This window comes from Synchiropus splendidus, chromosome 2, assembly GCF_027744825.2.
Source record: "Synchiropus splendidus isolate RoL2022-P1 chromosome 2, RoL_Sspl_1.0, whole genome shotgun sequence".
NCBI classification, from domain to species: Eukaryota; Metazoa; Chordata; class Actinopteri; order Syngnathiformes; family Callionymidae; genus Synchiropus; species Synchiropus splendidus.
In genome coordinates, this window is record NC_071335.1 from 35,234,910 (window position 1) to 35,248,091 (window position 13,182).

At 43.6% G+C, this 13,182-nt stretch overlaps 1 protein-coding gene across 3 annotated transcripts in view; it reads right to left on the bottom strand.

Annotated features, from left to right (window-relative positions):
- Positions 1-139: 139 nt before the first annotated feature.
- The window catches only part of LOC128753400 (microtubule-associated serine/threonine-protein kinase 1-like), a 61,947-nt gene continuing 48,904 nt past the window's right edge, over positions 140-13,182 (bottom strand). For all 3 annotated transcript variants that reach the window (XM_053855077.1, XM_053855076.1, XM_053855078.1), the window contains 12 exons: positions 12,714-12,879; positions 12,522-12,623; positions 10,841-10,963; positions 10,604-10,713; positions 8,720-8,883; positions 7,691-7,935; positions 7,132-7,383; positions 6,109-6,341; positions 5,848-5,970; positions 5,369-5,505; positions 4,895-5,082; positions 140-4,418 (listed from right to left, as the gene is read on the bottom strand). In XM_053855077.1, the coding sequence (XP_053711052.1) occupies positions 2,836-4,418; positions 4,895-5,082; positions 5,369-5,505; positions 5,848-5,970; positions 6,109-6,341; positions 7,132-7,383; positions 7,691-7,935; positions 8,720-8,883; positions 10,604-10,713; positions 10,841-10,963; positions 12,522-12,623; positions 12,714-12,879 (3,426 nt within the window). In that variant the 3' untranslated portion in view covers positions 140-2,835. The remainder of the gene's footprint in view (positions 4,419-4,894; positions 5,083-5,368; positions 5,506-5,847; positions 5,971-6,108; positions 6,342-7,131; positions 7,384-7,690; positions 7,936-8,719; positions 8,884-10,603; positions 10,714-10,840; positions 10,964-12,521; positions 12,624-12,713; positions 12,880-13,182) is intronic.

Below are 13,182 nucleotides of genomic sequence, written 5' to 3' on the forward strand. Positions count from 1 at the left end.
TAGTCCAACCCATTCTCATGTTAAGAAGCCAGCACCTGACCTTTATGACCCCTGAAGGTGAGCCCAAGAGAGAGACCGGATCCATGTACGCTGGTGACGCCTTTTGATGAAGACCAAGAGAGAGAAAAAAAGGGAACGAATATAACTTTATTCAGTTTTTACTGCAATTCAATAGTCAGCATTTGAATTACATCAATCACAACAAAGAGTCTATTGTACAAATAAATACATTTGAAGTGACCAGAAAAAGTGGAATGTTTTCAAATACACTGGTTATGATTCAAAAACAGGAATTAAAAAAAGGAACATATACATCATTTGGATAAAGTGCAATTGAAAAAAAAACAAAAACAAAAACCAAGAAACAATATGCTCAATATCAACACCCAAACGTTGGCATCAGAGAAAACATTACAAATAGAGAAGGTTAATCAGATGAGATTAGATCTACTTTGAAGGCTTGAGTGCATCATTATACCACAGAACTGCTTCAGCCATTGATCTGAAGATTCATGCCACGCCTGTGGATAACAGTCATGAGAAGGCAAAATCTGCTCAAGGTTCCAATTTAGTTTTAACTTTTACCACACACGGACCACGCCGCGCTGCATCAGCAGACTATTCTGTTAAAGACTGAATCTGATCACAGCTATGCATAGTTTGTGATTGTAGAATTCATGACGCAATAAATGCGCATGTCATGTGCAAATTAGTCTGACCAGATGTTCCTTTGATGTTGGGGAAACGTTATTTTATTATTTATAATTATTATTAATTTTTGTTTTTATTATTTATTTATGGTCGTAGTACTGTTAGTAGCAGTTTTAATGTCTTTAATATACTGAGGCATAACACGCTGTGACCTCTAGGTGGCAGTAGGATACCACCTATTTATTGAAAACAATTACAAACCAACTCAGAAGTGAACGGACTTTTCACCACCTCTGCGTTCAAACCAGAGCGAGAATGTAAAAGATGAACTGGCTTTTTTAAACGTAAAACCAAAGTTTGCCGAGCACCAAACCAAGAGCGAATTCAAATGAGACATCATTATACATGTAGTATGGCTGTGGAGTCAGCCATGAAACAATTCGGTGTCATTTGTAGTGGAATGAAAGACTGCACCATTACTGCTTGCATAAAACAATCTCTGCGCAGAGAGAGTGCGTGTCTGCTGTCTGTAAATCTTTTGATTTAATACTGATATATTACAAGATACTATAATTCTCACTATTGGACATATACTTGACAACACAGTCACTGTGAGTAAGCACAGTCTTGGTTTCACAAGTGCATTGTGACACATCATGACCCCTTTGACCTGTGCATTGTTTACAATTGAGCCCTTAAACATTTCTGTGTGCTACATCTGTGACACTGGATTTTCAGCTGGAATCCAAACTTTGAAAAAGGCTGTCAAGTACACTCGCAGTTTGGATATGAATGTCTGAGTATGATGATGTAAGTGTGCTCCAGACAGAGAAACAGAAAGGGCGTCTTGTGATGAGGAGATAAGCCCTGAGCTCCATCAACCTCACTTCCCAGTGCGGAACAAGCAGCAGAGCCAGAAAGAAAAATGTGGACTGAAGACTGTGCCAGTTCAAACAAACTTCAGCGCAGCTTCTCGAACGGTACCCCAATATTTCCTAAATTATTTTTCCATTTGTACTAGCAAAAATGTCGGTCAAATAAACAGTTAATTCTAGTGACAGGTGTTTGACGTTTGCCACCTCACTATAGAGCAGTTCAAGATGTAGAATCACATCAGCGAAGCAAACATTAGAAGTGCGTCCCCGACTTCCTTGTTAATACTGATACATATTTTAAGGGAATTTGTGGGACCAGCTTTTCATAGTTGGTCGTGAGGAGCTTCAGACGCAGAAATACGACTAAGTTTTTAACCACGAGAATTCAGCTGTTTCATTGCAATATGGGGCTGTCATTATGGAGTGCTTGTGATTGATGTGATTGGACTTATGTAGGCCACATGTAGTTACATCCACATTCATTGACAAGCAGGGCTTGTTTGTGTTGCGTGAGCAGGAAGTTCTTAACTGTCTGAGTGAGCCTTCTGGATTACACTTTTGGGAAGTGCAGCTGCCTTGTTGAACTTTACTACCGGCGATGACAGAGAAGCCGCTTCGACACAAAGACGCCGATGCACCTTAACACTCGATTCAAAACATCTCGGGTTCATTTCACTTTCAAAACAAAGCGTCAGCAGAAATCGATGCAGAAAGTCAAGATTTGGTTATTCACAGTTTTCACTCAAGCACTTTTCAAGGTCTTTTCGTGTACCTGCTTTACATGGTCAGCACACACCTGCAGGACATTCAAACCCATAAGTGTAGGACTCCACACACAACAAAACATTTAAAAAACAAAACAAAAACAAGTGTTCATAAACTCTAGTGTTTTTCAGTTGAGGAAAAGTCAGTGATCTCAACTGAATAAATAACACTCCCTATTCTCTAAATCTGGAATGTACACTTAAGTGCTTGACTTTTGTTGTTTCTTCATACAAAGGCATATCAAATCTGTGTATCAGTCACTCAACAGTCATTTAAGCATTTGTGAAAGAAAGTTGTTTTTTGAGAAGTATTTACAGGAATTGAGGTTAAATAGTCAAATGAATGCACTTGTCCTTGAAAGGAAAGGTTGTTGTCAAGTCCTGGAAGGCTCACAGATTCTGGAGTGTCAATGTGCTAAAGGAGGAAAAGTTGTTGACTATTCAGTAAGTGCAGATTTTTACTGAAGGACAATTTGAAGTGATCTTTTCAATAGTAATGCTCAATGAAGCCAGAATGAGCGACTGATACACAGGGTGAGAGGTCCTCAGACTCTTGGGGGGCTGCTACCGGCTGCAGGCTTCTCCAGCGGCGAGCCGGCAGGACGTGGGGTCACAGCAGCACCAGGGAGAACAGCACGACTTATGACACTTTCCTTCAGTGGAGGAGGCAGATGCTTCTCCTCTGGCGCTCTACTCTGCTGCTCTCTGCTTTTGGACCCGCTGTCCTGCGAGCCAAGCTTCATGGGTCCGAGGACATTCTTGGCCACAGTTGTCAGCTGACTGACGAAGCTAGTCTTGTCACCAGGCGACATTGGGCGAGATTTACAAAGAGAGGGCCCGCAGAGGGAAGGGGTGACACCTGTCGGGGAGGGGGAAGGGGATGGTGAATGTTCTTCAACCACCTCCAGGCGACATTTGTCCTCCCAGTCCAGAGTGCCACGGTAGCAGTTGACAGGTCCAAGCCCTTGTCTGACTTTTCCCAGAAGAAGCGGCTGGCCATGAGGAGGGACGACGGGCGCCAACACCCGTGCTGGAAGTTTGGGACTCTTTGAGCCGACATCTGTTCGTATGTCACTCTCCGCTTCTAGTTTTCTGTCACCTGATTTGAAAGTCTTACTTAACGGACTCCCAGACCCGTTGGTGGGCAAACCAGGCCTGGCTGGAACAGTCCTGCTGTCTTCTTCCTGCTTTGCATCAGATAGTTCCTCCTGAAGGCTTTTACTATTAGAAAACAAACTTTTGGGGTCCAGATGTTTGGAATTTAAATCACGACGGCCCTCCAGACCATCAGATGTTTTGGTGGGGCTGTTTGCCAGAGAGAATTCAGGACCCATCCTTGGGTTGGGACCGCCCTGTTGGTTAAAGGTCAGTTGACCTGTGTGAGGTTTTCTGGTTGGCTGGGCAGCCGAAGCTTCAACTCTGCTCAGTCTCTCCTGGATTGTCTCAGTGTCCTCCACCCTTCTTTTCTCCCTCTCCCTCCCTCGTTCCCTTTCTTCCCTCTCCCTCCCGGCGAGAAGTGTCTCCCGGCTCAGCGGCGATTCCTGTCTTCCCAGTCGTCTCACCGGCTTCAGTATCCGAGCTTCAGGGGCAGGCGAGGAGGAGGGCAGAGGAGGGGGGTTGGGAGGAAGGGTTTCTCCATCAGTCTCCAGCAAACTCTGAAGGCCGAGCTCACACAGGAAGGCGTCTTTCCGGAACTCAGAGTGCTGCACCTCCAAACTGTGCTTCCTGAGCGGACCGCCCAGACCTCCTGCAGAGCTGGACTGGGTCAACGGCGAGCCTAGCTTCTCAGCCGACTGCACTCTCTTTAGCAGAGGGGAGCGAGGTGGCTCTGCGCTCTTGGGCCTGGGCCGCACCACTGGGGGTGAGGAGTGGAGCTTGACAGGGAAGGACTGGGTGGTGTTGGAGCTGCCTATGGTGTGGCCCGGTAGAGGGGGCGGTGAAGACTGCGTGGGCGAAGGTGTGTGGGCTAGCGGCGAGAGCGGAATGTTGCCAGCAGACTTGCAGCGGGCTGAGCGATACTGCCGGTGGAGTTTGGGGGAGAGTCCATGAAGAGAGCTGGGTCTCATGTGCTGGGAAGGAGCAGGGGAGTTTGGGGTGCTGGAGGCCGCAGAGCTGCTCTGTGATGAAGCTACACCGACGAAGGCAGAAGAAGAATGTTAAAAATGCTCAGAATAATACCATAAGTACATGTCTTCAGCAATTTAAAAGGCTTAAGAGCAGATGGTCGACATTTAATAAAATAGAAGCACTTGTCAGTGTGAGGGGAGAGAACCATGTTCTCTGATTTACAGAAGGTGATCCTTATCTCAGCCACCTCAAACTATCTGCAGTGACCCAGCTAAAAGATCTTATTCCTGGTTCAATTAAAAAGAAGTCCTCCAAATCCCACATTTCATCACCAGCGGTCTCACTCCCCACAATAAATAAAAGCATGTTCTAATTTCACCCCACAGCTTGTGATATTGTCCATAACACCCACAGTTCTCCCTCTAATCTGATCACTGATATCCTATCTTTCCACGCTTCTATTAACTGAAAAATCATTTGAATTGTTTGTGAATCTCCGGAGCCATGTATTATAAATGTTAAGAGCCACTGTCCCACCGAGATAGGAGGTCTCCGGGGTAGAGCGGTATCCCTGCGTGGGCGAGCGGGCAGACAGGCTGTGAGTCGGAGAGCCGGGAAGACTCTCACTGGAGGACAGGGAGCGATTGAGTGATGACAGACTGCGGCTGGTGTGAAGGAGATTCGACTGCTTGGTGATCTTGCGGAACAATGAGTTCCGCTTCTTGCTGCAGAAGAAGAGAAGGGAAACAAAAAGAGATTTGATGCTGACAGAGAGGTCAGGAGGAAATAAGAGGAAGCAGATGTTTATGTTCAAAATTTGTGTATTTCTTTTCCTCATTCCATTCATTTACAAATGCTTGTTCCTGGATGCAGAAAAACAACATCCCGATTACCATTGGAAGTGAATAGAGTCCATCCCCAGTGTGAACCCACAGTGAGAACTAAACTGGGGATGTTCTAGCTCTGAAGCTGAAGTGCACATGTACATCCGAGAGGTGTGTTAGCGCGCACCTGTCCTGGCCCTCCTTGCCCATGGTTCTCCTGTTCCGTCGAGCCATCTTACACTTGGAGCTCGCTTTACGGGCCGGACCCACTTTGATGGAGGTGTTTTCGAAAGGGGTTGTTGTCACGGTTACCTTGTTGCCGCTCTGTAACACCAAGAAAAGCTGGATTCTTATTCTGTACCAACAAATACACAGCGGTTCTTAATACAAGTGATCATCCCTTAAGACAGGGGAAATTAATTTAGCCGCATGAAAACTGGGTAAGGGCCCAGAATACGCAACATTTTACATGTCACCTGACAACACAAACACAGTGACAAATAATCTGAAAATGAAACATCTGAATACGTAAAATTATTGACTTGAAGAAGGGCTTTAATAGGACTGTATGTGGCCCCAAGACCAGATCTGCTCCTTGAGACCATACGAGTTAAACAAGTTGGCTATATATGGGGAAAAGTGCAGTGGGTTTAATGACATTCCTACCTTGAGAATCAGCTCCACCACTTCAGTGTGCACCAGACCGTGGACAGGCTCGCCATTGACATGAGTAATGAGGTCACCTGCGCACAGCCCAGCTTCCTGGGCGGGGCCACCTTCCTCGACGTGCTGCCAGCACACACATCAAACACAAAAGGTGTCGGGCCATTATTAAATAATCTCCTTTGTAGTAATATCCTTCACAAAGTCACTGCTCCCACCAAGCCCCCATTTTTCATCAGAAAACTTGACTTCTAATTGCCTTACCCAAACTATATGATGCACGCTGTAGATGTCACTGTCCCCGATATAGACGCGGATGGCTCTGAGCGTGAAGCCGTATTTCTTCCCAGACCGATGGATGGTAATAGGGGAACGAAGTACACTGACCGCCGGGAAGAAATCTCGGCTGGGTGAAGAGTCACGCGAAGAAGGGTTGGAGGAGAAAGAGTGGGGAGACATGGGACTGGCCAGAGGAGAAAAGCCTCCATGTTGATCCACTAAAAGAGGGCAGACACAGTGACGTCTAAACATTCATGATTCTTTAAAATGCTTTGTAACTTCTTTCCATATGATGAGCACAGACATTTGTAAGTGAATATGAGCTTTGGAAGTGAGAAACCAAGATATGCAGAAGGACTATGACAGAAACATCACTCAAGTATTACTGAACAACCATCTGGACATTGAAGGATCGTGCTAACTTTCAAAAATGGGAGCATGCTATTTGTCTTGAAAATGATAATGCTGTATATTTAAAAAAATAAAATAATATTAATAATGACTTGTGTAATTATAATACATATTACAATAACATAAAACATATGTATATATAGTTATAAAAAGTGATACATATTTTTGAAATCATTATTATGATTGCATAACATTGTAACAATAAAATTAACAAGAAGGAACTGCATTAAAAAACTATTATTACTATTATCTTTTTCTTTATATTTATTATTTTATGTGTTAGTGTATTGTATATATAAATGTTTCAATATAAATCACTAAATAATTAAATAAAAATGGTGATATAAACATGCCCCAAAATATTAACACTGAAAGAAAGGGCTCCATAAAACTAATCTATACAAGACAGATAGTAGCAAATCACTTTAAATATTACTACACAAAAACGTCATCAAATATGAAAACAAATAGAGAAATGAAATAAGTTCCAACATTAAACAAAATCAATACATATTGTCACACTTCTGGTGTGACATAGCATTGTGTGTTAGACTTGTCGCCTATGGATTTGACTAAAAACAAACCAAATCTGGTTACCTGATGGGATGATGACAGAAAGAGCTGTGGCAGAAGCAGACTTGATGACCTTGTTGCCGGGTCTAGAGTTGCGCTTATCTGCGTCACCAGATAAATGCTGGTGCCTTGCTCTGCGCAGCACCAGGTCATTGGCGGCACGAGGTCCGAGCGGGTCATATAAAGGCGTCATGACATCACGGGCGACAGCCGCTGGACTCAAAGACAATGTTGAGCTAGTTGTTGACAGTGTTTCTCCATGCTTTGGAGACTTGTCTGTTGGAATGAAACCAGAGTTACAGGTCTTTAAAGGTGAACTAGATTACACATTTCATCGTCAGTCATTACGAATGAATGACATCTTACACCACACAAGTCAAACTTGGTTTATGGGGCACATTAGGCCTCTGATATTATCATATTACCCGCCACCTAATTCCAAAATGTCTTATCAAAGTAAGAAACTCATAACGCACTGCAACAGTTGAAGCTTGAAGTAAAAATTGATATGAATTGGGTTGGTTGAGAGACAATTTTCCCCCCTGCATTCCCTAAATATTTGCAATCTCGTGTGGGCACACACCGGCTCCGTTGATCTCTTTATGACTGCTTCTCTGTTCCAGAAGACTTGGTGATGGAACATTGCCGCCATCCAGCGAAGTTCCCCGAACCTTGATGGGCGTCTGGCGGGACAGGATGTCCGGCTCTCCATCAAAGTGTGAGGCGAAACGGTGTGTGTCCATCAGGGCTGAGAAGCGTCGGCGCGCTCCCAGGGGCGGGCTGGCGTCCCCCTCTGTATAGAGGGACTCGGAACAGGACAAGCGCTTCCTGCAATCCAAGGCCACAAACAAGTCATATCCCATTGGATTTTTATGACTTTGCAATCATGTGGGATCAAAATATTTTCATCCATCCTGAATTCAAGCTTCTTTCAAATAAAACGGAAAGATAACCCTGAAATAAACATGGAGCATGACAGCCTTCTATTTCATATCAGCGTTCCTTCCCAATGATTAGTTCTGAATTGAGCCCGGAGACGAAGGCGCTGTCTGCTGCAGCTGCTTTATCTCCATCAGCCATGTGTCAGTTAATAATGCCAGTGTGGACCCAGCAGATCCCCGTCATCTCCCTAAGCTGCTGTGTGATGACGGGCTTGAATTAATGAGTCGCGATGCCAGGGTGAGAGTGAATGCGTTTTATCTGAGTGAGCTACAAACTGCAAAGCCAATAGAAATCTCAATTTCATGAATGATGTGTTTAAAGAACGATAAATGGAGAGGAACGCAGTGAAAGCATGCAGCGAGAACCCAGATACTATTTGAACCAGGCCTCCTGTGCACTCAGCTGAAGTGGGTCAAGCAGTTATATTTGGATAATTCATTGTGGGACTTGTGAGAGAAGAAGAGATGGAATGAGTAAAACAGAAATGAGAGATTCTATTTAGTGAATCTCTTTTGAGATCGACCAGTGGATCTTAAAAGCACATTGAAAAACATACGACCTCCGTGGCAAAAATAAAGCTCCTCGAGTCAAAAGAAAGAGTAAAAGATGTATTTTGTGACAAGAAATATGAGATTTCTTTACTGAAATACTGAACATTTTTATGACTCACATCTCCGGAGATCCCGTCCTCCAGCCTTTATCCCTCATGCTGAAGCTACCAAGGCTCTCTCTTTTGGCCACCCTGTCCTCCCGTGGGCTCTTGTGCTCTCGACGGGACACAGGAGCTGCGGCTTTCTGCTCCAGCTGAGAGAGATGTTCCATGCTGCTGTAAACCTGTCAGTCGGACCAATGATAAGGAAAAATAAATAATAAAAAAGAGGTCTTGCACACAGTAAACCCTGTCTCCCTCTGTAAACCCCTCCCATAGAATTAGTACATGTCAACAAGGAGTGGCTCCATGTCCCTTGAATTACTCAATAAAATTGAAGAGGACCCAGTTATATGCCTTGGGAACATCATTCTGACATGCCCATCTGTGCCTCCAGTGCATGTTGGAGAGACTGTACATCTTGATTGACCTGGGACCGTCTGAGTTTAACCCCAGTGGAGGAGTCTTCTGGGAATTTGAGCCCCTCTGAGTTGTCCCACGAGACAAGACAGAAGAAAATGCATGGATCCATGGAATTCTAATGGTTGTCACCTGAGTGTTTGAACATAGTAGCAAATCCTCATTTAAGATTTCTTTCAGGATTTCATCAGCCAGTTTTAGCCTTGTTGAAAGTAGCCATCATGTTGATGCAACAAGAACAAAAGCTGTGCACAAGCCCAGCCATCTAACAAAGAGATGAGGGGGAGGACAGCAGTGCTGATGTATATTCACCAGCGCACCATGGTAACATGCCCCAGGTCTGCTTGCTGGAGCAAAACATCTTGGTGAGCACATTCAGCTAGCCCTGGTAAACATAAACAAGTGTGTAAAAGAGAGCTCGGGGTGAGCAGTGTTTGCTTATCCATTCAAGATCACCCTTCTCAGTTTATTTGATCTAGCAGCCCCATGAAACCGCTCAACATTCAGCCCCTTCTGTGTCCTGATGTCCCCCGTGTTGGAGAAAGGACCAACTTCTTCACCTGGCACTGAACTTTGAAGCGTCACTAATGGTGTGAGTGTGACAAACAAAAACATTTTCATCCATTTCTGAGTCATTTAGTTCTAAAAACAAGCCTGCATGATATGTTACCCAACATTTTCTGTTTGGGATGTGATTTCACATCCCAGAGATGGGATGGATGGCTCGCTGCTCGCTGTAAACAGAGCCACTTGTGTACTTTGTGGCACAACTTTTTAACCACTGCTAACTATTGTCTTGAATGATGAAGTAGTGTGTTTTCATCTGTAAGAAAGATGAACGTGTTTGCCTAAAGACAAGGCTAAAGGACGTCTCTCTTGCATTTGCTGACTTTTGCTGGAGTATATTAGTGTGTGAGTTTCCATTGCCATGAATGAAAAACTTCATTGGAGGACACCATTAAAAGAACAAAAACTACAGCAACACACATATTTCCTGACAGGTTCTGTTAGCTGTTCAATTACCAAGCAAAAATCTAAGTTAGTGCCAGAAACCACATAATAAAGGGGTGTACATTAAATACAGCTGCCTTATGTAAGTTGCCTTCTTAGTTTTCCATTTTCATCCAACGCCAAGGACAAAGCCTGAAGACTAATGACTCTGCTTCCAAGAGTCTCAGTCAGAGCTGAAATTGCTCTTTTAGTGAGCGGCTTGCTCACAGACAGGTGATAGCAAGAGAGAAGGCAGAAGGAGGAGTGAAGTCTCCATGAGGTGAGAGAACATCCCACATGAGTGTAAAAGTGGTTCATAGCTATAAAAGCAGCAGCAGCTTTGCAGAGACAGAAATATCTAGATGGAAATCAAGGATAAGTGAAGAGTCAAGAGACAGCATACATGGCAGAACACTCTGACCTCACTTTGTGTGAAACCCTAGCTTTAATCCAGATGTCAAGAACTGTTCAACTCATGAAGAGGAAATGTCTGACCTTGCTGAATCGAGGGGAGCAGGAGGAGAACTGTCTGATCTCCACCGGCTCGTCATCATTGGTGTCATCCTCGTCGTACGTATTGATGTGGTGGTAGCGATCGGAGCGTGCTGTCAGAAGAGGAGGTAAGAGAGGTTCATACGCATGAGGTGTCACTTCAAGTGAGGCTAAGAATCTATGTTGAGAATTAAACGTCAAGAATCTCAGAAACATTAATCTACACACACACAGACATACTATCAAAATAACTGGTATCCTCCTCGGACTCCAAGTGAGGGACGAACTCGGCTTTCTGCCTCAGCAAGCTGTTCCAGTCGAGTTCAGAGAAAAAGGAGTGCTCCTTCACCTCAAACGCGCCCCCTGTTGATCAGAGCAGGAAACACATCAAAGTGTTACATCAGTCTACAAATGTATTTTTCATCTACAATAGTCTAAGAGTTATTGGTGAGAAAACAAAGCTCTGTCTGAAATCAAAACATCACAACAAAAGTAAATAATGTGTCATGAGCCGCTTTTATTTTGGTTTTCTTTTGTCGGTTCATTTCCTGTGCTCTCTCCTCCATGTCCACCTGAGCTTGAACACCTGGCACTGTCTCTGGAATCATCGACACCTGCTCTGACCGTACACTTTGCTCGCTGTGGGCCACATTGTCATGTAGGTAACTTGGCTCTTTCTGGATTATTCTTACTCAAAGTTTGCTTCCGGATCCTTGAGCTTTTATATAATTGGTTTTTTTTTCTAAATAAAATTATTTATTTATTGAGTCCCCTTGCCGCTGGTTACGTGCATCCTGGACAGATGCGGTTTCTTATGAACACAGTTTGGCATGTTATTGCCAAGTTGACACAGTTCATTCATCGGTCACACGATTGCCTTAAAGTGGTACGCGCACAGACGTGGTGACTGATCTGTGAGCTCAGCGTGTGCGTCGCCGCATCAGTGCTCCGGGACCCATCACTAATGAATACTGAATTGAATAGAAATATTTGCGTTTCCACCTTTTAGAAGAGTAATAAAACCCAAGAACATTTCTTCATTGCCTTGAGGACGGATTAGGATTAGTAAAATGTTTTGGATGAATGTGGAGACGGATGTGGATCCTAATTCAGCTCCATGCTCTTATCAAACAGTGGCAAATAATATTTGGACACAATTCAGGAGGAAACTTCAAGCTCAACAATATGCCTGTGAATAATCCCCTTCTTCAATGAGACAAGGTGTGGAACAAATGGAATGAAGAGACACTTTGAAAGTAACTTCACATCATTTCAGCCAATTACTATTAAAGTCTGATACTCCCTCAGGCCAAAAAAAGGTTCAAATAGCTACTGGTCGATGGCCAAGTCAACAGCCTGCACCTGCTCCCTTTCAATATCAGAAAATCTGCTGGATTCCAATCTTAAGATACCTGCTTTTCAGAGAAGAAAAAACGTGTGGGAAAGTATAGTCTCTCCTCAACACACAATCCAAAGCCTTTAAATACTTTAAGAAGCAAATCATAATTTAATCAAAATATTCCAATCAATGAATGTGGCAAAATATACTTGGCGTATACTAGTCAGCTAAAATGATTTCAGTTTCTGCATGTGACCATTCCAAACAAGGCCCAGTTACATCTGTTTAGAGAGGGCACTGGTTTCGATCATCAAATGAGATGGGTGTTAAAAATGGAAAGTGTACTTTTTGGGACATTTCTACATAATCCACATTACATAGTGCTTGCAACGGTAATAATGTAAATAACATATTTATCTTACACATCAAAACCCTAAAAAAACAATACTTCAAGATCTCTGAATGCAACATTTCATTCATTTAGAGAAATTTAGATAGTTCAACTTTCTTCTAAAGCATGATTCCACTTCCATATTTCTGAAACACATGAATCCATGGCAATAGCGCACGGCTGATACGCACCTGTGCCCAAACGGGCCAGAGGATTGGTCTGCAGCAGGGCAGAGATAAGACTCTGAGCGTCAGGTGGCAACATTTCATCTCCATCAGGCCAAACAATGTCATCTGACAGATATAAGAAGAGAGCACCGGCCAGCGGGTTATATTTAGGCAGTTTGATATATGATCTGTTCCCATCTCATATTTCCGTCTCACCAGTGATAACCTGCCCAAAAAGCTCCTCAGGAGTGTCTCCAAAAAAGGGCACACAGCCCACCAGGAACTCATACAGGATGATGCCCATCGCCCACCAATCTACCGGCTTCCCATAGCCCTGGCGAAGAATCACTTCAGGAGCAATGTACTCTGGAGTCCCACACACCTGGGACAGGATCAGAAGATTATGAGATTCAAACTAGTTTGAAGATTAAGAGAGAGATTGAAGATTCCTTTCATATAAAGTATGTAAACAATTGTAGATTTTTCCAATTATTTCTAATTCATAGCAACTAACATTTTGACATTGGAAAAAGATACATTACAGAGCAACGATACTTTCACACTAACGCTGTATCTGTAACTGCTATCTGAAGAAGAACCCAAGGTCAAAATAAACTTCAAATCTCAATCCAGAACTGCAAACAGGCTGGCAATTTTCTCCTTTGAATCACACCTCATTAAATCC